This window comes from Lissotriton helveticus, chromosome 3_2, assembly GCF_964261635.1.
Source record: "Lissotriton helveticus chromosome 3_2, aLisHel1.1, whole genome shotgun sequence".
Classification (NCBI taxonomy): domain Eukaryota; kingdom Metazoa; phylum Chordata; class Amphibia; order Caudata; family Salamandridae; genus Lissotriton; species Lissotriton helveticus.
In genome coordinates this window covers 268487437-268513988 of record NC_136062.1, presented here as the reverse complement: position 1 = coordinate 268513988, position 26552 = coordinate 268487437, and the positions used below count along the sequence as shown (strand labels likewise).

General features: G+C 42.4%; 1 protein-coding gene across 6 annotated transcripts in view; it reads right to left on the bottom strand.

Annotated features, from left to right (window-relative positions):
* Window positions 1-26552, bottom strand: part of RNF111 (ring finger protein 111) — a 399764-nt gene that overhangs the window by 155434 nt on the left and 217778 nt on the right. For all 6 annotated transcript variants that reach the window (XM_078685178.1, XM_078685180.1, XM_078685182.1 and 3 more), the window contains exon 4: window positions 5977-6140. In XM_078685178.1, the coding sequence (XP_078541304.1) occupies window positions 5977-6140 (164 nt within the window). The remainder of the gene's footprint in view (window positions 1-5976; window positions 6141-26552) is intronic.

The following is a 26552-nucleotide window of genomic DNA, read 5'->3' as shown; positions in this document are numbered from 1 at the left end:
GCACGCATGCGCGATGACGCGAACACCAACTTCAACGAGAAAGATATTCGCCGATCGCAGCGTCTCCCCCGCCTCGCGGACTCTGCAAACCTCGAGCCAGCGCGAGTCAAGTAAGTAGCCTCGCGACCCCGTTTTTAAAAAAAATAACGATATACAACTTACTTCAACAAAATCAAATACCATTCGATTTAGAATCTAAAACAAAAAATTAACAAATAAATTCTGCTCATATCAAACACACCAAACCAGAAAATTGGGTTATCTCAAAACATACATACTCAAAACATCAATTATACATAAAACACCTCATATTTAAACCTTAATCAAATAAAAAACTTGTTCTCCTTATTATAACAAAACAACTAAACATTCAACTTAGTCACTGAATCATACTTAAAATATATCTTTCAGAGTAAAACACTAGAGTACTTATCTGCAAGGAGCAGCAAAATAAAAGAGGAAGATGGCTGCTGTATTCTGAGTTATATTGTGTTTGAACATTCTATGTTCTAGAAGTTTGTTTTTGATGATGTAATACTTCTAAGTGCTGCAAGGACTGGTGGAATAAAAGGTTATGCATAATGCTAGCCTCCGGTCTTGCCATGAAATACTGGATGATCTTTGTGCAGAAATTTCAGTTCATCTTTAGAAATCAATCTGTCACGTTTCCACTGATAAAGATCTTTTTGGTATGACTGCTGTATTTGTTTAGCGGTTTTCATGTCAATTTTGGCATAACAGTGGTCATCATTAAGATGGCGATTTGCCTCTTCGATGTAATCATTTTTTCCACATAGCACTATATTACCACCCTTATCAGATTGGTTGATGACGATAGTGTGGTCATTCTTTAATTTGCGCATTAGGTTGTTATATAGCCTCATTTTTGCGTTGGGTGGTTTGTGCTGTTTCATAGTTCTTATTTGGAGTTTTTTCAGTTCATCAGTTAGCCTGTCGGCATAAATATCTCTGGCGTCCCATGGCATACTGGGATTAAATGTAGACCGAGATTTAAAAGGACTATTGCATGTGCGGTCAAGGTCAATTCCTTCTGTGTCAGCAATAGTCTGTGTGTTTATGGGGTGGTCATCATCCGTATGTAACTGGTGCATCCTCCGTATGTAACTGGTGCATTCTAAGCGCTGCGAGGCCTCCGGGTAGTTACGCGCTATATAAGTGCAATTTTTCATTTCATTTCCTTTCATCGTACGCATCAATCCCACATCTTTTGCTTGTAATCCGCTCTTCTTAGAGTGTTGGTTAGCTTCAGTGTCTTTTTTGGCAGCTAAACTCGATTTAATTGCGTAGTATTTTTTCAGTTTTATTTTGCGGATAAACTTGAAGATGTCGATCCTGGTGTTACAATAATTAAAATTACTTTCTGGACAGTATGACAGTCCCAGCGAGAGTAACTGTTTCTCTGCTTGATCCAGTTGGATATTAGTCAAATTAATGATGGTATTTTCATTCATTGATTCTTGTTCTGCCAGAACCTCTTTTTCTGTTGTCTGCCTTTTGGCTTGGGTGCACTTGCGGCGTTGTCGTCGTCTTGCGTTCCTCCTCTGTTTTTTGCAGAGTTTTGATTCCGTGAACGCAGTGTCTGTTTTCTCTGCGTCCGGACATACTCTATTTCTTCCGCCAAAGTTAATTGGCCTAAAATCCCCGCTTTTTGAACCTGGGGTACTGTCATCAGATTCTTCCTCGCTGGGGACCAGACTGGCGTCAGATCCTGATGGATTCGAGTTACTCATTACAGCCTACACTGTGAGTATGTGTATATATATATATATATATATATATACTGAACAAACGCCTGCAAATATAGATGATTGCAAAATGCTTACCTAACCTCCAAATATATAAAGAAGGTAATATATATTGTGTGCTGCTGCTTCTATATTGTGTAAATCGCGTGTCGTCACAGTAATAGTAAGGTTTATTGCGTTCCTACAAGTATATACCAAATGTTATTTGACATCATATGGGATACAACGTGTCTTGAAATGTTGAAGACTTACTGCTCTGTTTAAATCTAGCTCAAGTATTTAAAACAAACAAAAAAAAATGTTTAATCGCTATTAATGTCGAACCTTGGGGAAAGCCAAAGGTGAGAGGGTGCATCTCAAAAACAATGGACCCAATTTTACATGGTAAGTATGGAGTTACGTCTGCAGTTGGAAAAATTATCAGGGTTTGAAGAATTTAGGATAGGAGTGATTATGGCATACTTGAGAGGGTGAGAAACTAATCCACTAGCAATGGAGGCACTGATTAGCTTGTTGAGGAATGGCCGCAGTAATGAGAGGCCCAGATTGACGATTTTAGAATTACATGGGGGACGTGGGGATTTCTCGAAAGACGTCAAGATTTTCTCTACTAGATCCTGTGTGTTAGTATGAACACAGAAGTGCTGGTGGGAGGGTGACCTCCATCTGTGGTATGGCGCTGAGCTTGAACTTTGTTGATGAAAAAGACAGTAATGGGTCATGCAGAACACTAGAATGTACCAAAGGTTTGACATTTGGTTAGGGGCCACTATCTCCCTCTAGATGCTTAACAGTGGGCGTATTAACAAACTCTGTGATGTACTTTAGATAGAGTCTGATTAGATGGTAATTATTCTTTTTGTTCCAGCATCTTTTCTGTGCTCTTTGTTGAGGTTTCAAAAGACGGCAGTTGTCATTAAACTAAATATTTCATCACTTTCTTCTTAAGACCGAGGAGGTCCTAGTTGACTTTAATGAGAGAAGTCATCACTTATTCGTGTTCCTATAGAGATTCTCTGTTCTGACAGTGGAGCCATTTGCATTATTACAGAACTTGTTCTCTAAAATGATAGTAAGCTGTGATCAGACAAGGATAGCGGAAGGGCAACTTACATGTAGAGATGGTTAGCTGAAAGGCACCATACATGTGGACATTGGGGATTGTGGAGGAACATAAGTCAAAGCAATGACTTAATGCATGTGTTGGAGCACGGATCAGTTGAGAGATGCAGTGTGTCCATGTCATCAATAATGTTTAGACAACAAATGTTAAAACACTTTTTTTAAATGTAATCTTGTAACGTGTGGTAGGATCCAGTTCCTGAAGGACACAGTTGGTGTTCAGGAATATCAATGAATGTGCCATAATAAAGAAACATTATGGCACTGGTGAAACACAACGGACTATAGAGCTACTTGCAAACCTCTTAGAAGTACTGAATAATAAAGTTCCATATAAAGTAGGTAATAATTTATCATTATAAATTAAATAATTGTAGCTCCTGGATTTCTTTTGTATTTTAGCTGGAACACCGGATCCAATGGACATATATTAATTTTTCTGGCCCAAGTTTATGCCCTGTGCCAATGTGTCATCAATGCCCCAACACCCTGACATCAGTGTGTGGGTACAACATACTGTGAGTGACAAATGCAGACAACGATTTTATATATATATATATATATATATATATATATATATATATATATATATATATATATATATATATATATATATATATATATATATATATATAATCTAAGGAGAGAGCTGATACAGTGTAAGGGGAAAGCAAGTACCCTCTTGTGCAGCCCTCATTGTCAAGACGTTTACATCATCAAAAACTTTATTGTACTTCATATGCAGGGTTTAACTGCTGAGTATACCTCATCATGTTACTGTTATGCAGTTTTTTCAAATGTCTCACTCCCTGACCCCTTCCAGCGTACTGGGACAGTAATTTGTGGTTTGTGGAGTGCACAACATACATGAATGCATGTATACAAAAAGTGCAACTTCACTGTTAACGCCATTTTGTCCCAGCTTTACCAACATAGCCAACACAACTCGCCATTCTGTGAAATTCAGTTTACATTTCCCCATTATAAATTTAAACCAACAACTCATAGCTTGCACGGTGCTTTTGGCTTAGTCATGAATGCCTGATGGTACCACGTGTGACATATGATCCCTGGCAGTTAGGATTAGAATACTTAAAAGGTAAAAGGTAGAAGTAGTCTCTCTCAATTAGGCCCTTTCACCCCAATTATCAACAATAGCAAATAACATTCTTGCAAATTTGGCATGGGCTCTTTAACCCCTTGACTGCGGCGCAAATTCCGCCGCAGTGCGGGAGAAATAATGAGTGGGCGGGGTTCAGACAGGCCCTGGCCTTCCTCCGCACACGCCCACTGTGACGTCGGACAGCCGGGCTGTCCGACGCATGCAAGGGGTTAAAGTCTGAATGGTTTATTCATGTTGAAGGCCGCAGTGATTACAAAGAATTAAGAGGGCGAACAGTGCTTAGCAGCAGACTTTAGAAATGTGTACCAAACATACAATAATTAAGGATCTGCTGAGTTTCACAGGAACCCTAACAAAAACAAGAACCCTTTAAGAAACTAACAGTGTGAGAACATAAAAAGGAAGCAATACTCAGAGCTACTTAAAAATATATATTTCCTTTAGGGGGACAAAACAACTGCAACTTGAAATAATATCTATATGTACAACAAACCTGTATATAGGCTTTTCTACACAGACTACGGAAAAGCAAGCTGCTACTGGCTAATCATTCTCCCAACAAGATCAGAATATAGAGCAGAAATTAACTCAATCAAGAAAGGATAACTATTTCACGACTAGAAGTGCTCCATCCAAGATGGAAATAATCTTCAGGACTAGCATGTGGGAATTTCATTGTGCTATATGGGAATAACGTTTATGAGCTTAAACAAATATATTAAGAGTTATTTGACAAGCATGAGTTTGCTAGTTTACACCAGCAGTCACCCATCATAAAGCCCATACGTAAGGCAGAGATGAATCCTTGACCCTTCATCCTTTTTCATCAATTTCACCCTGAAAACACTATGTTATCCTTAATCGGGTGAAACATCTGAAAGTTCTGTGAGATTTTAATTATCAGTCATTCACTAAAGATCCACCTTAAAGAGATTTAAAGATGGATGTCTCCAAGGTCACCGATGCATTATAAGCATCAAATGACAGGTCCTTCTCCTCGATTTAATACATTACACCCACCAGCACTGCCTGTCATTTATATTTTACTATAGAAACTCAGCAATAAACCATGTTTCATTAACAAGTGGTGTCATTTTCCCCATGTCATAAAATGGGCCTATAAATGTCATATGTCACAATTAATTTAGCACACAAGTTACGTTGGTGCTAATGCAGAAAATAAACTTAAAATAAGGAAACACCCCAACAATGTAAAATATTAAACTAAAGCAGAAATACCTTTGTTGTAAATAAATACATAAATATCTATCTTAAAAATAGCTCGAGCTCAATCCATTTGAAAATTATTTTGCAGCAAAATTAACGATACAAGGGTATGTATGCCCAGGACTTCTCCCAACATTCTTTACATTCTACTTTTTGCTTCAGTCAATCTATTTTTATAATTAACAAATAAATCCCTTGCTGTGACAAATATACTGGTTTCCAATCACGAAAATGTTTGATAACCAGGAAGCATCATTGCATCACTGTCTCACTTTTAGCAGCATTGAAACCAATTAGGCTTATAAACAAAATAAGCTACAAACGTATCTTTTATAGCTCCGTTTTCCTTACGTGTAGCTTCATGTTCATTTCATTTGCTGGTGAAATGTAGAAGATTTAAGTTTCCCAAGAACGAGCCTTGCAAACAGTGAGAAGGACAAACTTTCGGGATTCATAAGCACAAACGATGCTTAACCCATTTGGGATCCTTTACGTTTGGTTTAAAGCATATTACAGAGGCCCCCCACACTGGACCTTCAGGAGACTTTCCTGAGCTTTGCGTGTGAGAGATAGGAGTTATATAGTCGCTGTGCCTTTAAGTCAACGTTTGCTTGCATAAAACAAAATAACAAAATGTACGACAAGAAGCAGAAATGTGAAATCTGAATGAACTTAAGACGTTAAAAATTCAACTTTTTACAGACTTATTTCACACAAATTAATCCAGAGTTAGGGTACCATCTTCATCCACAGTAAGGTCTACGACTTCCGCTGCATTCTGCCTCAGTGGCTGGATGACCGTCGAAATTCTACTCCGACTTCGCTGCTCCTGAGGCCGGGCAGACTGAGAATTTGAACTATGTCCCCAATGAGATCTTGAGTGCCCAAGAGTGTTACGAGACCTGGTAAAACAGTAAATATAACAAATAGATGACCAAAAAGCATTTCCGTAACAGTTTTCTATTTAACATGGAGTTTAACTAGCATTTTGTAATACAAAGGATCGATGCACAATGAGACTAAAATTGTTATATTTGACTTTATCATCACTTTATACAAATGAAAAGAAAACATACTAATCTGCTAACGTATGGTCTGGACGCACCTAGAAACAAACTCAATAAATGAAAGAAGAATGCAATCATTCAATGCCTTGCACTCAATTCTTTAGACAGAAAAACATTCCTGTTGAAAGCATAGGACCAGCACTGCAATGCAATAGGTCTCACATTTGCTAGAGTTTAGGCTACTGGCATTCTCATTGACCATGCCAAACCAAAGGGGATGATGGACGGAGTGTTGAACATTGCAAGCACTCACCCCCAGTCAATTGACCTGGGTTTAATCCATAATCATTCTTTAGCTCACTCCGCCACCCCAGGTCAGTCTGACCCTGTGCCTCATGGGAACAGTGCAGCCCGAGCTGCCAAGCAATGTCTTCCCTGGACCGGAAACAAGCATCCTGGGACCGGTTTCTGGCTAATCAGCCGTCATCAGCCAGGCTAGCTTGAATCCAGTAGCAAAGTGAGCAAGAGACCCACGTCTGGGAATACCCTGCCAACTTAGGGCGAACAAAGCAAAACCAAAGGGGATGATGGACTCACTGGGGGGGTGAGTGTCTGAAAAGTTTCAGCGCTCCGTCCATCTTCTCCTTGCGTTTGCTTTGTTTGCCCTAAGTTGGCAGAGTATGCCCAGACGTGGGTCCCTTGTTCACTTTGCCACTGGATTCAAGCTAGCCTGGATGATGAAAGGTGTTACCCAGAAACTGGTCCCAGGATGCTTGTTTCCGGATGCGGAGCTGCCCTCATGACGAGCTCAGCTCATCACGGCCTTTGGAACGTTCGCACGTGGGGCTAATTTCCCCGCTGTGCTGAACATTCTAAAAACGGGTGTGGCCATGACGAACTGAGCTCGTCACCAGCACGGTGACGCTGCACGCGCCCCTCCCCCCCGCACAGCAGGGGGAAAACACCCCGCAGCGAAGGGGTTAAAGATGTGCCAAGCATCTAACAAGCAGTTTTTCTTTGTTTTTCTAAAATACTGTGTCTTGAAATGTAGGTACATGGATTTGTTTTGATACATTTAAGTAAGCTTCTCAAACCCGGTCTCATGTTTCATGTATCAGGTGAGTGTCTGCTTAGCTCAAAGTTTACAATTGTAAATACAAATCTTTGGCACTTTCAGAATTTGAAATTTGGGGCATACGCTTACTGTTTATTCTACATACCCTTGTCACTAAGGTCGAGTTACCGGATTTATTTTTTCTTGATTAAAGGGAGCCTGGCCCGATTTATGCCCTCTAATAAATCTAACTATTCAAGTCGTTTAGTTACTGCTAACTTTAGGAAGTTATGTCAAAACGTGCACTTCTGGATCACGTTGCTCCCATTGCCACTGTTAGCCCATACATTACACTGTCCAGAAGCATCAAATCCAGCGACAATACTTGTGGCCATCCCTGTGCAGTGGCAGAGGCTCTATTATAATGCTATCGCTCCCCGTCCTCCAGCCCGCTGCCTTGCGGAATCATGCTGCCATGATCACATTTTTTAAATGGGAAGAATACCCGTCTGAAAGATGGAGGGACATACATTTGACTATGAACCTATCCTGTAGCCTTGGTGTCCACTTGCATTACAGTGTGGTGTCATGCTGCTGTCACCTAGACGGCTTCTTCCAGCTTGGGGGATACGTAGAGAGCACTAGGGCCCATCTGTCATAGGCTTCACCTAATGAGGCCATACTACTATGAACAGGGTTGCCCTTGCAGTATTGATTTAGCCTCTCAGGGAAAATGTTCTTCTACTGCAAGAACCAGGTAGTCCGAGGCATAGTCGGGGGTCATCTCCTTTTAAACCGAGATCTATTTATGGTAGGACCATAACTCTTAACTTCGTCCCCAACATTCGGTTGATTTACAAGAGAGGTTACCACTTACGCTTTCAGAAGTGTTCTATAGCATGGAAGTAGCAATTAAACAGGGCAAAAAACTCTCACGCTGATAAGGTTTCACATGCAAGATGTCAAGCATTTTACTTTACATAAAGCTATGTATCAAAACGTATATGGCACTTTAAAATAAACAGTTAGTCAAACTCCGCCAAAGTTGATTTTTAACCCTACTTTTGCCACCCATTACTGATAAATTACAGATAAAAGCAACTGATAAAATCTCTTAAGTCAGCATAGTCATGGCAATTCGTCTTGAAAGCTCATCACAAAGTACATAAAAACAGTGCTATCTACATAATCAAAGCTAAATGAGCCCTTAGTATGCAGAATCATCAATTACTGTGCATGCAAATAAAACTCAACATCTTGGCACAAAAGAGAACAGGCTAGAAATAGAATGGATTGTTCCCTGAAAAGATTTTTTGCGAAGGATGCCTGGTAGTTGTAAATAAGTGTATATTATTATGTAGCAAGTAGAGTTGGTCAATAGGAAAAAAGACACAAATAACAGACAGTGGAAATGTAACAAATGGCAAGAGAAGAGGAACTTGAACCAATAACTCTCACGTCCTCATCAGTGAGTTTCACTTAGACAGGCTATATAATATCATAAGCCATGCCCATGCTTAACTAGGACTATTTGTTTTTTAGAGTCCTGGCTGTCTTTCTCCCACTTCTCTCAGACTACTCCTGCCAAATCTTAAAAATAACACATATCGGCATCATGCACTACTGACCTCACAAAGGACAGCTCAAATTCCACTGATTAAGTCAAACATGATATCCCCAGAGACATGTTCAATGGCATTCCTAGCGTGCTGATTTCGCCATACATTGTTGTTTTCTAACAAATGTTTTGCATTGGATGTGTATGGCGTCTGGATGTACGATGGAGGCTGTGGAACTGTATGATTGGATGTCTGGTCCTTTGGTGAGGAGTGTGTGTGGTTATCTGATATTGGGTGTGTGGGCATATGTTGCTTGGGTGAACCTCGTATTGTAGTGGGAGTGCAATGATTGCACTGTGGTCATACAATGGTGCATGATTCTGTTGGCATATGGCAGTCGGTGTGCGAGAGAGTGATGATGGTTGTGTGGGTGATTAGGGGTTTTTGGAAGGGGTAGGTGTCTTGGTGCTTAACGACAAACAAGTGGAGATTTTTATTTTTTTACTGAGGCTGTGTGGATGTATGATAGCAAGCAAGTGGTAATTTGATGTTATACGTGGCAATCTGAAGGTCGGTGCGTAGGCCCAGGTTACTGGTTGTGAGGCGGTATTTAGCACAGGGAAATGGGGGCTGTTTAGTCTTACAGTGGTCAGTGATGGCCTTATGATGGCGGGTGTGTGGCCTATTGATGGCTGGTGTACAGGAGAATGTTGTTGCTTGTGTGGTGGTAGTGAATAAAGGATAGGAGGCTGTATGAAGGTGCATTTGCTTGCATATGATTAACCGCTTCCATGCGTCTGACGGCCCCCGGCCATCTGACGTCGCGGTGGGCTAGTGTGGGGGCCGCACCAACACCGCACGCGTGGAATTCTCCAGCACCGGAGGGTAATTCCGGCTGCATCGAAGCGGTTAGGATGTCCTGTTTTCATAGTCTATTTTTTGTGGGTTTCTGTGTTTTCCAAACCTTTTCAAATCTGTGGTCATCAGTGTTTATTTAGCTGTTCTTACCCATAAAATAGACAATAACTGTGCTTTTACGGTGTTTACAACACATGTTAGTTTTTCGGTTGGAATTTGGGCTGACGTGCCAAACACTTGCTCGAAGAGGCTCATACATCAAGTGCTGGCACAAATTAAAGAATTCTCCAGAAAACACCTTGAACCGACAGCGCTGGCAAGACATGATCACCTCATCGCGGATGCCTGCGAAAAAATACCTAGAGGAGTCCCTGTCCATTACAGGATTGAAAGACCTATGGGAGACTCCTCTATCACATGTGCAATTCAAGCGCATAGTTAACAAGAGTTTAAAGAGACACTCGCATGTGGAGGACAAAGCTTTGCTCTCCCATAGGCGCCATGCCTGGATGACCTTGTGCACATACAAAACACCGGGGCTCCAAGCATATTTTGGTCTGGGGTATGGCTGGAAAACAAAAGAGGCCTTTTTCAAACACAGGCTAGGGATTCTACCCGCCATTCCTTTCCTACCACCATGGTTGAGGCAGAACTACGGGACCGAATGCCGGCTCTGCGGAACAGGAATCGAAGACTTGGAACATTTACTGTGCACTTGCCCGAGGCTGAACGATGAAAGAGTATCTCTGTTGAAAACAGCTTTCAACGAACTAGGAGTCCGCTCACGCAGACAAGCTGTCCTCGCCTGTTTTCCCCCACTAAACGGGAAGCTAGTTAAATTTCTGAAACTAGCAGAACTGAAACAAATAACCCAGGCACTTGGCTAAGTGGAAACCCGGGACAGGACCAAGTGCCTCGAACAATTTTCCCCGCGGGGTTTTACTGTTTTTTATCTTTACTATTCGATCAATTACGAATTTCTGTTTTTAAGGCTTTTTAAATTTCTTATGAGATTGTTTTTAATGCATTTTTTGTAACGGTTTTTATTAACCAAACAATAAAGAATTACTACATGTTAGTTTTTGCAGTTTTTTCAAAGCAAATATTTAATTTAAAGAAGTAGTAATGAATGGTGTGAAGCGTATTCTTGTTAGCATAGTGTCCAATTAACTTATGCTATACTGTTTTAAGCAGACAAACTCTGTGTATTGCACTCTCACTCACACCTCATTACCTCTCACACTCACTCTGTCAGATCGGCCTGGTTTACAAGACCATTAATAGATTAAAAAATTAAAATAAGAGTGCTATGTTCCAATGTTTTCATAAACAAATTCCTGGACACAGATGTGGGTCATTCACCTCAAGAGCGGCCGATACTGATGGGCGAGAGGGGCACTGCCCTACCAGTCTAGGGGGGGGGGAGAAGGAACAGATCCAGTAGCAGCTAGACAAAGCGATGAGTGCTTGTGTGATCTGGGTTTTGACTTATGCGTTTTTTTTTAAGGTCTCACCTAGCGTTGCAGTGCACATGCGCTGCTTGCTTTGCGAGGCATGCAGTATACACTACAATGTAGAAGCTCCGCCCATCTTTTTGATTGGCTTGTGTGTTAAATGCTGCCTTACAATTGGTTGTAGGCTTTTTAGTCCCTCCTCCTGACGACCATATCGTCATTTGTGTACTTTCATGGCTATTGCCCCATCACTGCAGGACTACTTTCTTCTGCCCCCTGTCCCCCGCACTCCGATGCCTTCTTGCCCGTCCCTCCATTCCCCCTCCCGCAGTCATGACTAAACGGCAGCCCCTTTTTCTGCCTACCTTAGAATGAATGGACACAGACTTAGGAAAAAAAAGGCGGTTTAAGTTAATTTCGGTGACCACTAATGCGCATTTAAGAGCCAATTGATTACAAAAATGTATGTAGTGAGCAGCTGAAAAACAATCCTTCAGTGAGCTCGTTCGTGGTTTATATCAGTAACAGTGAGCCTGCGCCCACAGAATGTGATGCTTCATGAAGAGCTGTGCACCATGTGTGATCTTGGGACGATACTCATCAGCCTTTGCATCTGCATCAATGACTGGAATTTCTTTGAACATGTTCCTTCAGTGGCAGTGTCTTGTATGCCAGTACCCTGACGTCCACCTTTTCTCATTGTCTTGATGCAGAGGCGCCTGTACATTGTAAACTAAACCAAAGATACGCGTAGATTAAACTCTGAAGAGTGGACCCTTCCCAGCTCAATGACTCGAAATAATAGCAGTTTTTCACGTCCTCCTGCGCATCTCCACAATCCTACTGTAGCGCCCTGACGCCCCACGCGATACTGTTCCTGCATTGCTCCCTGTGCTCGGTTGTGGGTGATCGGGAAGACGCATTGCGTCTGGTCCTGCCCAGGTGAGACTGCAGCTGCGTCACATAACGAGTCCAGGAGCTGTATTCCTTGTGAAAGTTGGAAACTCGGCTAATAATGCTGAAGACAATTTCCAGCAGAGCTTAGTCAAGAAACATCATCATTTAAGTGTCACGCCCAGCCACAGGGCTGGAAGAGGAATCATCGCTCGAGAACGGGTGTTGGGTCGTATGTTGGCTTCAAGCGAAAAGCATCTTCCTCAAAATGTAGCTCGGAAAAATCTATAGTTCGTGAAATCAGCCACTGGTGTGTATGGAGGGAACCTCTCCGAGCTCAATAGAGTTCACGTTCGCATCTTACTGTGTTACTATGATAACCAACGTGCTGTTGTGAACAACACACTTAAAACAGAAATCTATCTGTGTATCTTTGCCGTCAGTTTATCTGTGTCCCATATCATGATATTATCCAAGCAGATGTGAGACAAAGCCAACCCAGTGTCCATTTTGTGGTTTAAGACGCTGAAACTCTATTGGAGAATTTTCATAAACGTGGTCTCGGTACTATGATTAGGCCTAACGTGCTTTTTCCCCCCTAAGTCCGTGAGTTAGTTAACTTGCATCTTATATAATATTTCCTAAAAGGTCACATGTGCCAATGAAAGTCAATGGGACAAAATATATTTTTGGGTCTAGCTACACAGTGCCCCAAGTGCATCTGATTGCTTAGGCACTTCCAGGCAAACCCCGCGCAGGCAGGCACAATGTCCACATGCTCTGCTTTACTCATGTACCTGGGCAGCATCGGTTGGTTTTATTCTTTTCGAGAGGCCTATCATGATATTATCCAAGCAGATGTGAGACAACGCCAACCCAGTGTCCATTTAATGGTTTAAGACGCTGAAACTCTATTGGAGAATTTTCATAAACGTGGTCTCGGTACTATGATTAACCCTAACCTGTTTTTTTCCGCTAAGTCCGTGAGTTAGTAAACTTGCATCTTATATAATATTTCCTAAAAGGTCACATGTGCCAATGAAAGCCAATGTGACAACATTTATTTTTGGGTCTAGCTACACCATGCCTCAAGTGCATCCGATTGCTTAGGCACTTCCAGGCACACCCCGCGCAGGCAGGGAAAATGTCCACGTGCTCTGCTTTACTCATGTACCTGGGAAGCATCGGTTGGTTTTATTCTTTTCGAGAGGCCTTGGGTATGTGCCATCAACATTCTCCGTTTAACATTGAATCATCCGGACACTCTGAGATTGGATTGGTCATTTAGAAGCCAGCCTACTTAGGAAGGGTTCAAAATAACCTCTTCCATTGCTCGCGAGCCTGTGTTTACAAACCAGAGGGGACGGCCTGTGACACATGAGTCAGGAAGGAAATGTTTAGGCCACGCATTAAGTGGGACAGGAGTGCACGGCGGCCCATGAGGGAAGACAGGCACTCCAAAAATATTATGATATAGCGGGTGAGGGGCATCCGCCTGGGCAGTCATTGGACCAGTCAAGCCCAGCATTTTGCTTACAAATGGGTGTAATTTATGATATTCATATATTTCCCTTGTCTTCGTTGCTTGATTCAGCTCGCGGAAAAGTGTCACTCAGTCATGAAAATGGAACTCATTATTACTCTAAAATTATGAAAAAGTCCCACATAGCAATCTGAAACCTTGGCAGCTATGGGTGTTGCCGTGGGCATCTCCTACGTGAGCGTCTACGACAGCCAAGGTAAGAGACCGTAGCCTAGCCGTGAGACTCCACGCTATTAATGGAGTGCAATTTTGTGAGGAATTTTAATTGGGCCATCATTTAAATGATCAAATTGACAGTTGGCATATCAATGACTGCCCGCAGGGGTCCCCTTCTTAAACCACCCTTTACGTCATCACATTACGTCTGAACCATAGTCGTGTTGTCCTCCCAAGTGTACTAGTCTTTTGTGTTTATGTATAAACCTTGTTCTGACCCTGGTCTAGTTTTATTTCATAGCATGTGGGGAGCTGTAGCCTTTGGCAACGCCTGTATCGCACTACAACGCACGTATGTGTGTATGGCAGGGTTGTTCGCTTTGAGCCGATCTGGGAAGTGTTCCCCTGCAATGTATGTGATGGATGATCCAGTGTGAAAGACGCACATGCCTAAATTGTTAGCATTACAGCTATGAATAGCTCTGGTGAACTCTTTATTGTGTTGGGAGTTTACTCAGCCTGTCAAGTCCGATAGGGGGTTGTGGTTGGAGTCTTGTGTCCTGTAGCTAACTTGTCTTCAGTTGCAGAGTGGCTGAGGTGACTTTGTTTTGACGAGACATGTAGTTATCATATGCCAACCGGATTTCAGGTCATTGTAAGGTCATGCTGGTTATAGCTCCCCAGTTTGGACTGAATGGAATACTAGTGTCTGTCCTCTTGGTAAGGGTGGTGGTCTGTACTATCCCACAGCTCTCAACCGTGCTTACATTGGTAGGTTAATCATTGAGTTCTGTCCCAGAATCATACTGAGTCTGCGCTTGATTTAATTTGCTTGGCAGTTTGGGCTGGACAGTTCTTAGTGGTCCTGGCATGGGTTTAATAATTTAAAGAGGGGGAAAAACTTTCTTAGGAGTGATGAGAACAATCCGTCTGTAATGGTGTTAGCCTGGAATGATGGTAATGGCGAGTGTTAAAATTGCAGTAATGTGCGATAATGTGCTGCATCAGTAAATACTTATAAGGTCCTAAAGGCGCGACAGATTGCATTGCAAATGCTTGTTTTAAGTAGTAGGGTTCAAGTGTGCATGTGCTGGGCAAGCTCTTGCTCACCCTCAAGGCAAAAGCTAGCGATATGCCGTAAAGGTTAGTGGGCAATGCTTCGTCTAGTATCGAAGGAAAGGTTTGACTTGGGGCATTTAATATGAAGGCCGAGAGCTGAAGGGGTCATGTGTCCCAGTTTGGCTTAGTAGGACCCACTGCCATTTTTAAATGTACAAGTTTTTTCCCTAAAGTTGCCTTCACGTTGCCACATCGCCTTTTGACACTTTTGCATTCGTGACACTTGGGTTATTTTCTTGGAAACACCGACCTTGCTAACATGTATAAACTTTGAAAGAACACTATCACATTGCCTTGGCATTGTTTACAAGGCCCTTACATGTGTTGTGCAAATGTGTTTGGTATTTACGTCCATTTGGCGACACCGATATCTGTGGAATACAAACAAGGGCAGCCTGATCACAATCTCAGCCTAGTGCAAGGATGCAGTTTTCTATTTATTATCTTTTGTTTCCCAGTATAACCAGAGTAGACACTTCAGCTGACTTGGAGGAGTCCCTTCATATTGAAGCTTTTGCCCAGCAGCTGACTGATATCTCCGTGAGAGGTGTCCAATTCGTGACCAAGATGAGCTCCTACATTCTCAATGACCAGATATGGGTGTTGGATCATCCAGTAGAGGGTTTCTTGGCAGAACATACATTTACACAAGAACGTGGGTGAGGATTTGCATAGTAAGAGAACGCTGGATTGTTATACTGTTACATATGCTGGCATATATACATGGTCTCAGCAAGACGGTGGGACTCTTCATCCTGTTCACTGTCCTGACACTTATTATAAAGGTCTGTTTTGGTTTATTGATCATTGCAGCACATATTTTCTATACAACAATCACTTCAGTTCAATAAACATTGAAAACATCCCATTGTGTATTCTTTATATATTCCTCTGAGCTAAGGAGAGCACAAGTGTCTGAGCAAAAGGTTCTAGGTCAATCACCACAGTTCTCGAGGGTTCAGGGTTGCAATGTTCAGTGGTTGCCAGAACTATTCGCTTCCTGTCTAGGTTGGGGGGGCTTATGGTGGCACCGTAAGCTAGTTGGTCTAAGTGACAGCATATCCTGCAGGGGTACATGGAATCAGTCTGGCACCATCCTGAATTTAAGTCATTCACAAACGTGTAATCCTACTGATTAGTGGAAACTACACGACAAAGGTGATATGCCTTAAAGCCCAGTAACACTCTAAGCAGCTGCTCAAGATATGGAAAGTTGCTGCACATCACTAAAGAGGGAAACTAAGGCAGCTCCTTACTGTCACTGAAGGCGCGACTACTTAGTCTTTGACCCTTGCACCACACCATGCTAGAAATGGAAGACTGACCAGTGGGCTCTGAGGTAAAGTCCCCCTAGGTCAATTGAGGATAGCAGGGTGTACTGGGACCTTAACCGGACATATACCAGGCACCCCTAATAGAACTCCTAATGCCACCAAAGCAGTGTCATCTCCAAGGAATTGGGGGCAGGGGCACCACTTCAGTTACTTCTGGTGGTGGGGCAGTGGGCAGACCAACAATATTTGACTTCATATTAAGTGCTGAAGCCAGATCACCTTATTACAAGTATGTGCACTGATGATTTAGCTTTGCAGGGTAACCCTGTGCAACAGAGTCTGTATATTTGAATGTTAACTCTTTTGTATAGTGCTTACGGTCTAGTGCGTTGATAGTGTTTGGAGTCAGAACTTTGGCCATAGGGTCAAAAAGACTTTTATTTTTCCTTGTTATGTATAGCATATCTTTCTTGTGTGCACTTATGTACTTTTCTTTTTAAAACTAAAGCAGTGACTGGTCATTGATTACATTGTAAACTGTATTTTGAGCATCCAGTGCACCTCACCTCCTTCAATAAGCCTTGGACTGCTCTGTCGCTTTACCCTGAGAGTTAAAAATTGGAGAGGAATAAATGGATATCCAGTTCGAGGTCCAACAGTGCTGTGGCCCTTGGTCACCGGTGGTGAACGACTGTAATAAATCTAACACACTCTAGTAACATACACTGCCCTGGTGCCATAGGAAACCAGTCATAACAGCAAATACGTTTCATGCCAGTTCGTCAACAGTACTAAAGTTAAAAGCAAATCAGAAAAGAAAACCTTCAACTTTCACAATATGCCTGAATTTTATCCCTTCATACCACGTTCACAATTTTTTCCACACACAAATATCACAAGAATTTCTAAAGAGGATTCTTTTTAAAACTCAACCCACTATTTTTGGCATGCAAAAGAAGCCAAATTTGCTTGATGGCAAACCAAAACATGGCTTTTCAATGAAAAGTGCACTTGAACCATATCATAACTATAGAGTCACAATCTGTGACTGTGACGTCTACTACAATATTTAATCAAAAAATGTTGTTCTTATTATACACCTAATGTAGTCTTTACAAAGAATGCTGCTTTCGGTCCTATTTTACTAGTATAGAGGGATAGTATTCTCGTTACAGGCAAAACTGACTAAATACATTAGAGCACAATGCAATACAACAGAAAAAACAGGGTTTATTTTGGTGTTAAGAGGAAACTTAAACAACATGAGCTCTCTCAAGGGCTTCCCACAGTACAATTGCTCTTGTCTTTTACCGGGTTTTTGGTTCAAGAAGAAAGCATCTGGATGTGTAGATCACATTCTGGACATTTGGCAAGTAACCATTCGTAAACGTGTGAAATGAAGCACTGCAATGCTTAAATAAATAGAATGTATCCCTAAAAAGCAGCACTGATATGAAAAAGTCTGAATTGATGGAGAACTGTAACAGGATTCTATCAATGAAGTAAAGCGTCTCAAAAACAGAGCACCACATTTACCATCGATATTTCAGGCCTTAACAAAGACTAGAGTGGAAGAGGTGTGGCGCCGCGGCCAGGGCGACTGACGCTGGAATCTGGGGACCACGGTTCGATCCCCGGCTCCGACGGCAGGTTAGCCCAGCACCATGTGACTCTGGGCAATAGCTCGCTTAATCTTCCCGACGGCCCCCAGCGCCTAGAGACCCTTACGGGTGATTGTGCGCTTTACAAATGTGGACTTTACTTTAGAGGACCGATGCACAACATTTTGCGCACCTATATTCTACTTAGCTGCAAAAAAAAAAAAAAAAAGTTATAGGTGTCCGCAAACGTCAGATCTATATTTCTAGAAACACAAACTACAGGCATGTAACTCAGCAAATTAAACTTACAGGCACTAAAAATTTACAGGAAGGGACAATTTTTCACAAGAGTAAATGTAGGGTTAGGAACATGGGTGTTCCAAGGTAAGGTAAGTGGAGAAGTGTGGCTCACTGGTGTGGAGAAGTGTGGCTCACTGGTTAGAGGAGGCAGACCTGGAAGCAGAGGTCAGCCCGGGACCAGGGTTCAATTCCCAGCTCAGCGGGGTCTTGAGTCCTAAAATGTCCATGGACTCGACAATTCTCGCTCCGGTGCCTACTCAATTCACGGGTTCACACTCTGCGACTCTGGGCAATAGCTGGCTTAATCTCCACAACGGCCCCTCGCGGCGGGATGCCTGGCTTTCACCTTGCGGATACCCTGCTGGGGTTATCTCACAGGGGAATACCAGGATGGGTTCCCTAAGCAAGCGCTTAGAAACCGCTCGGTGATTTGCGCTATATAAATTCCTGTACATTTACAGAGATGCAGTAGTAAAAATTAAAGTTTACGCTCACAAATTGTAACACTTTGGGTATTCATATACCTTCCAATCTTTTCCCAGAAAGTTAAAACGAGTGTTTAAAAAGTGTTCCAAAATTCTTACAATTTCAAGGGTGAGTACCGGAAAGGATTTCTCAACCAATAAAAGTATTCGCCTGCAGGAAAAAAATAAAAATATTTCACTGTGCTACTGTAAGGCAAAAGAAATATACATAGGAAACTACGACTTGAGGAGATTTCCAGTCCTACTCCAGAAGACATTTGTGAATGCCATAAATTAAGTAATGTTATAGTAAGTAAACTGGCTAATTACTTACCTAGAAGATATTACTGCCATCAATTGCACATTGAAGTTAATAGGCAGTAAGAAAGGTGTGGAAGGAGACAAGGATGATACTGGTGATATACAAAGAAAGGGGGACTGACTGCGAGTAGGCTCTGGCGGATAGAGAGAGGCAGAAGATCATGAAAGCTTCCAATAATGTGAGGTTCAAACCGACAGTTCATCCTCCTAAATCACACTTGTATTACTAAACATACGATAAACCTAGAAAACTTAGGCAAGTGCCCCATCCGTCATTTTAGCGCAGGCGCATACCACTTGGTAAGGAATGGTCCCAAAATTACATGCATTCTGAGATCAGACCATTAACTAAATGAAAAACTACAGCATGTTTCCCTTGATGCTTTACAGGTTTGCATATTGGGTGCAACCTAGACACTCAAAGTAAAATGAGTATGTCTGGACAATTTTACAACTCACACTGGCGAAGCTAAATATAGATATAAAATGTTATTATTATTATTAAATTACACTTGTATAGCGCTCTCTACCCGGAGGCCTCGTAGCGCTTATGACTGAAACTTTATTAGCGCGGGCTCAGGGCAGATCAGCATGACTTCCCATACAAGTGTGTTTTCAGGGCTCTCCTGAAGGAGAGATGATTAGCAGTGTCCCGGAGGGGTAAAGGAAGGGTGTTCCAGAACTTGGCCGCAGTGTATGAAAAAGAGCGGCCGCCCCAGCGGGTTTTCCTAACTCTGATGGAGGTGGCCAACTGGAGGGAACCAGAGCGGAGGGAGCGCGAGGGGACATAGGGAGTGACCAAGGTCTGTAGGATTGCGGGGCCAGTGTGATGAAAGGCCTTGTGTAGGATACACATCGCCTTGAACTGTACTCTCGCTGCAATAGGGAGCCAGTGGAGTTCTCTTAAGGCATTCCTAGCTGACTGCCAGCGAGGAAGATTGTAAAGTAGACGGGCCGCACTGTTTTGGGTGACTTGGAGCTTTTGGATGACAAAGGCGGGGGCTCCCATAAAAAGAGCGTTGCCATAGTCCAGGCGCGATAGTATAAGGGCATGGACCAGGATCCTCCTAGCCTGGAATGGAAGCAGGGGGAGCACCTTCCGCAGCATCCTCATCAACCCGAAACAGGTGGCTGCAATCTTGGTGGCTTGTACCGAAAAGTTCAAGGCTGAGTCGAACCAAATCCCCAAACTTTTTATCTGGGGCTTAGGAGTGGGGGCGCACCCAGACATGGTGGCCAGATGGATGCAAAAGCGAGGGGGGAGGAGTTACCCAGCAGGATGACATCCGTCTTCTCCCCATTAAGTTTTAAACAGGAAGATTGCATCCATCTGGCGACCGCCTCCAGACAGGGGCCTAAGGTGTGGGACGATCCCTCCGCGTGGTCTAAGGAGACCACCAGTTGGGTATCGTCCGCGTAGGTGACAATACGCACACCGAAGGGTTGGACTATCCTGTCTAGAGGCTTCATGTAGGCATTAAACAGGGTGGGGCTCAGGGAGGAGCCCTGAGGAACCCCACACCTGAGTGGATGTTTAAGGGATACTGCATCACCCTCAAAAACCTGGAAGAACCGGTCGGCCAGGAAAGACGTCAGCCATTCCAGGGCCGCGCCCGACACGCCCATGTCCGTCAGTCGTTGCCACAACGTGACATGGTTGACCGTGTCGAACGCGGCGCTCAGGTCCAACAGGATAATGGCGACTCTCCCACCCTGGTCCAACAATGCTCGTGCTTCTTCCGTGACCGCTAGAAGAGCAGTTTCTGTCCCATGTGACGGACGAAACCCTGTCTGAGAAGCACGCAGGAGATTATTTGACTCCAGGTAGTTCGTCAAGGTGTTATTTACGTGCCTCTCAAGCAGTTTGCTCATCCAGGGAAGCAAGGAAATAGGACGATAATTCGCGAGGTTGTTTTGATCTAGATTGGGCTTTTTCAGCAACGCCCTCACCATCGCGCACTTCCATGACGGGGGGACAGAATTAGAGGAGATGGAAGTGTTAAGAACGTCCAATATGATAGGGCGGATCAGGTCCATAGCCAGTTTGAGGGTTTGTGGGGGTACTGGGTCGTTGGGGGATCCAGAGGTGACTTTAGCAGTCAGTTTATCTAGTGCTGGGACATCCAAGAGTGGAATAGTGTCTTGCCTACAGGAATCCAAGATGTCAGGAGTTGGGGAGGTACAGGGTTCCAAATCATTACTGGTATCCCTAAATGAAGAGTAAATGGTTAGAATTTTTTGGGAGAAAAAATTGGCCAGGTCGTCACAGCGGTTTTGAGCACCCTCAATGTTGGGGCGTTCGGTAGGAGGGGAAATAAGGGATTTCACAATCTTAAAAATTTCCCTGGGAGCGTTGGCGGCTGCATGAATTTTACTACCATAGAAGGAGGTTTGTGCTGCCTTTAACTCTTGTTTGTAGAGCCTGATATTGGCTCTATATTCATTCTTCCTAGTTTGGGAGTAGTCCTGTCTCCATGCTCTCTCATATTTACGGCATGCTACTTTCATAGTCTTGAGTGCGGGTGTGTACCATGGGGCAGCTTTTGGTTTTTTTGTAAAATTATTGTTTTGAACAGGAAGGACCTCGTCAAGTGAAGAGGTGATCCAGCCATCAAAATTGTTGGCTGCTGTGTTGGCATGCAGCACCTTTCTAGGGGGGTCTCTAGCCAAGGCAGCTTCCCATGCAGGAAGGGAAAGAGAGGACCATTTCCTGGCTTGGTGTTTGGCAAAGCAATGGGTGGAGGGAAGTGTATTTGTACGCCAAATAAAAGGTATCACAAAATGATCCGTCCAAGGTAAAGGGATGGAGGGCTCCACTGTGATGTCGTTGATATTGCTAAAAACATGGTCGAGAAGATGACCTCTGTTGTGTGTTGCATAAAAGCCCTTTTGATAGAGGTCCAGCGCTTGAAGGTTAGCACGAAGAGAGTTAGCTGCAGTGTTGAGAGGATCATCAAGGTGCAAGTTGAGATCCCCCAACAGAGTAAAATTAGGTGAAGATTAAACGATACTTTCAGCAAGCTCAGTAATTTTAGTAATAAAATTGTTAAGAGCGCCGGGAGGGCGATAGATAAGAATGCCGGAAAAGGTGGTGGTGGGGGAGAGTTCTAGGGAAAATTGGAAACTTTCACAGGACGGAGATGTGGTGGGAGTGATTCGGCACTTATAACTGTCCCGATAAACAATAGCCAGACCCCCACCTCTCCCAAAATGTATGACCCTTGATGCTCCTGAGATTAAGCACTTTGTTAAACACGTGGAAGAACGAGATAGACCTATGTGACTGGAGAATGTTCTTGAAGGGATTACTGTTTACACAAGAAACACAACCACCTCAACACAAAAAAATTGATGAAAAAAAACCAAAAGCACCATATTATCATAATAATCGTACAGGAGGAAAAGTACTAAGGGTTCATGGAGGTGAAATGCAGACACCAACTGGAGATGAATGTGAAGGTCAGTAGCTATTACGCACAATTTTCGCTACTGTAAAATTGAAGCAGACATAAGAGCCACGTCACACTGTCCATGGGAAATTTAAATATTACTGCCAATATATATTTCTAATAGAACTGTTATATATGTTTTCTTCTCTGCTTTTCTCTGGGAAATCAACAAACATTTCTTTTTAAAAAAGGGTAGAAAACAGCATACCACATGATCGTTTCCAGAATTGTATTGATGATGTAAGAAATGTATATATAAGTAGTTGCCGCACTACACTATGGGTTGTTCTCCCAAACGGACCACAAATGCAGATTATCAAAGTTAAGTCGGTAGTGTAGGTGCACAGAAAATGTACACCACCACCTACTGAAGATGTGCAATGGCATATTAAGCAAGATGTTTCAGCAAGGCTACTCTATCGAGCAGCTCTAAAACAGCAACTGGGTCAGTCTTACAGAATGTTACCAATACATTCCAAGGAGAACAAGAGACACTACATGACATTTCATACATAGCAATCATTAACAGAATAACACAAATCGCTTACTGAAAATGAGATGCAGTATTTGGACAAATATAAAATGAATTACATTTCAGTTTTACAAGACTCAAGTGCACAATACAAAGATAATCAAGTACAAGACTACATGACAAATATCCAGGAGCTATCATAATGTGGTAGTGTATGATTGCCATTACTTTTAGTTTTAAGTCAATCATGGTTCACAAATGAATACCTTAAACATCAAAATAACATGTACTATGACAACAGTTATCAAAGCTGTCCTAGAGAGAATGAATTCAAAGAAAGCAAAAGTTAAAATTATGAATGTACTACAGCCTTCAATTGACACAACCAGGTGTTCCTACCGAGTAATTCATAAACATTCTCTAAATTAAATAATTTGAATTATTGTAAATAAGATACCAGAAAACTCCAGGGGGGAAACGATCTGGAAGAAGTGCAACCTCTCAGCTACATTTAGAAGTGGGGAAGACTAACAATTAGTATTTCTACCAGAGCTAAAGGTCAATCTGACCACATGTTTTACACTGATTGACAGTTTCAGAATCTCTGGTTTTTTCAGGTGTTACTATAGTCTTTAGCTAAACCCTGATGTTATACTCCTAATTTCAGTGTCACTTTATGCCACCCTAAATTAACTTCAAAGAAAAGTGACCTGAGGAGAAACAGTAGATATGGAAAATGAACATGGAGTGGAAAAGAGCAGACAAGAGAAAAGGACGATTATGAAGCTTTGGAAAGAGATCCTTCACAAAATGTCATTGTCTTACTGGATTGATAGAGCACTGAGGGAAGAAGCATATGGTCAACTAGTAAAAAAGAGAGGGACAAGAAGAAGAAAGGAGGAGGAACCAGAGAGGGGGGACATAAAAGGACAGGGGGAGAGGGTGTCTACTAAGGTGGCTTTCTGAGGAAACTGGCATTTGAAAACTATCAAAATATCAGCAAGCAAAATCCCTGGTGCTCAACTTAAATGAAGGTTTGTAACAAGAACACGAAAAAAGAACCATGTCAAAGCATGTACTTTCAAAAACCTTGAGCATTTTGAAAAAAGTTCCAGCTATTTTCATGTTTCTCCTGCATGCTTAGGGAGGCTTGCCGTTCCCACATTTTTTAAATGTTTCATGTTTGAGTCAGAATTAGAAGTCAGCACTAGCCAAAGCGACAGAGAATGCTTTTTAACTCTTTCCTAAACACGGTTTTAAAAGCAGTGCCGAATTTGTTTACTGAAAATGTCTAGTGAGACACAAATATAGTAACAGGGACATGCTTTTAAGAACACTGCTTTATTATCTGATCCGCATCAAGAGTGCCTCATTAGGTATTCGTCAATAATGCTGCGTAATAAGAAAGGAACAATTTAATTACTTCTTTAATAGAAAAAGCAGATTATTTTTACAGTCAGAAATGGGGCACAAAGAAACATCAACTAAATGTTTAAAGCTATATTTCATATAACTTCTACATGCTATACAGCTTGCTATTTTTGGAACTCGATTTTAAGTCAAGACTACTATGCCAAAAAAATATATCCGGAATTAAAAACGAATATTTTGGTCCACTGGACAAACGTAGCTATGCTAACAGTTTACGATGCAGGTCACCCATTGCCTACAACATGGAATATTTATTTCTAAACCCGTTCTCAATCTTCCTCAGGGTTACAGATAAAAGAACTCTGCATATCAACCATGAAACGGATACTCAAAACTATCACAATACAGCATGCCACATATCTTTGCGGCAGAGGTGAGGAGGTGAACTTAAAAAAAAACTCTGATAGATGTTGTAAATAACTTCGACGACAATCATTTTAAAATTTACCAGAAATTAATGATTTTAAATTTAATCCAAAACAGTAACAAATAGAGGCTGGAAAATAACCTCATACACTTGGTTGAGATAACTATAGACATCCCATGTCCTCATCTACTGGGTCCAGAATATGAACTGTATACACTGCCGTGTATCCCGGTTCAGACATCTCCACCAGATTATCTGGTTTGCAAATGAATGTGTTGGGGAAATGCATAATAACTTTCGGTTTAGTTTTCTCTAAATATTGATTTATTTATTTATTTATTTTGAAAGTTTTATATAGCGCGAACAAGATCTTTGCAGATATCAGAGCGCTTTACAAGGGCATGGGGATAAAAAAATACAATGTAATAAAGCGTATATACAGAGTAATATATGAGGTAGTTAGGTACAAGGTGCTAGTTACATAGGTGGGACAAAGGACATGAGGTAGGTCACAGGTGAGGGAGTGTCGGTACACAGTGTATAGACAGACAATTGCGTCAATGGTATAAAGTGCAATAATAAGGAGCATATACTTGCTTAAGCGTGTTTAGAATATTTAGAGTTTAAAGGTGGGTACAGTTGAGGTAGGTGTGAGCAGGGTGTATAGTCCCCCAGGTGCGAGAGTATTAGGGGAGTAAGGAACGTTGAGATGGAGAGGGTAAAGTGTGCAAAGTCAACCAGGTGCGTCAATAATATAACAATATACATAATCAACCAGGTGCATCAAACATTATAACAAAATACAAAGAGTGAGCGTATACAGTTAAGTAATTCGATAACACGGGTGGCACAGTAGACCAGGGTCGGGAAGGACTTACAAGGCAGATTCATGAGTGATACGGAGCAATAGATCATGTGTATTTTGCCATGAGGATCGCTTTAACTTCCCTCTTAAAGATTGTTTCGGAGGAGATGAGCCTTGTTTCCGGAGGGAGTGAGTTCCAGATCCTGGGTGCCATTCCTGAAAAGGAGCGTTTATAAGTTTTTTCCTTCCGAAATCTTCGAGGTTTCAGCAAAAGATTGTTTGTGCCTCTAGTAGTTCGGGAGCCACCCGAGATTGTCAGCTTTTGAGTGAGATAGGCGGGTGAATTCCGGTGCACAGCCTTGTGTGTCATGCAAGCGATTTTCAGTTGTATTCTGGCTTCAAAAGGTAGCCATTTCAGTGATTTAAAGTCCGGGGAGATATGCAAGTGTTTTTTTGAGCCAGTGACGAGTCTCGCTGCGGCGTTAAGGGACGCTCTTAGGGGTGCCGTTGTAGTTAGGGGGAGCCCGCAGAGGGCGGTGCTACCGTAATCTATGTGCGGGATGACTATAGCTTGTACTGCAGTTTGGAAGTCTTTGGCAGGAAGGAAGGGTTTAAGTTTTCTCAGGGTATTGATTTGAAAGTTCGCTCCTTTGGTTGCCTTGCTGATGTGCTGCTGCATGTTGAGATTGGTGTCCAGTGTTATGCCTAAAGATTTTGCTGAGTCAACTACGATGGGCTGTACATTTAGAGCCGTTAATTGCTTAAGCCATGTTTGGGCCGTGGATATTTTAGCGGGAGGTGAGATCAGGAGGAACTCGGTCTTCAGAGCATTGAGTTTGAGGTGATTCTCAGCAAGCCAGGATTGGGTGTTTCTGATCGTGGTGTTCAGAAGCATGATGTCCTTGGGAGATTGTATTTTGAGATAAAGTTGGGTGTCGTCGGCATACATGTGAAAGTGCACATTAGATGCCTGTAGCAGCGTAGTGAGAGGTTCCATAACTAGGTTGAACAGTGTTGGGGAGAGGGAGGATCCTTGAGGGACGCCTAGCGATACAGGTACCGAAGAGGACAGCAGGTTGTTGCTTTTGAATCTTTGTGTCCGGTTGTGTAGAAATGAGGTGAACCACTTTAGAACAGTCCCAGATATGCCCATTCTTGTGTTTAACAGTTCGAGTAAGTTCTCATG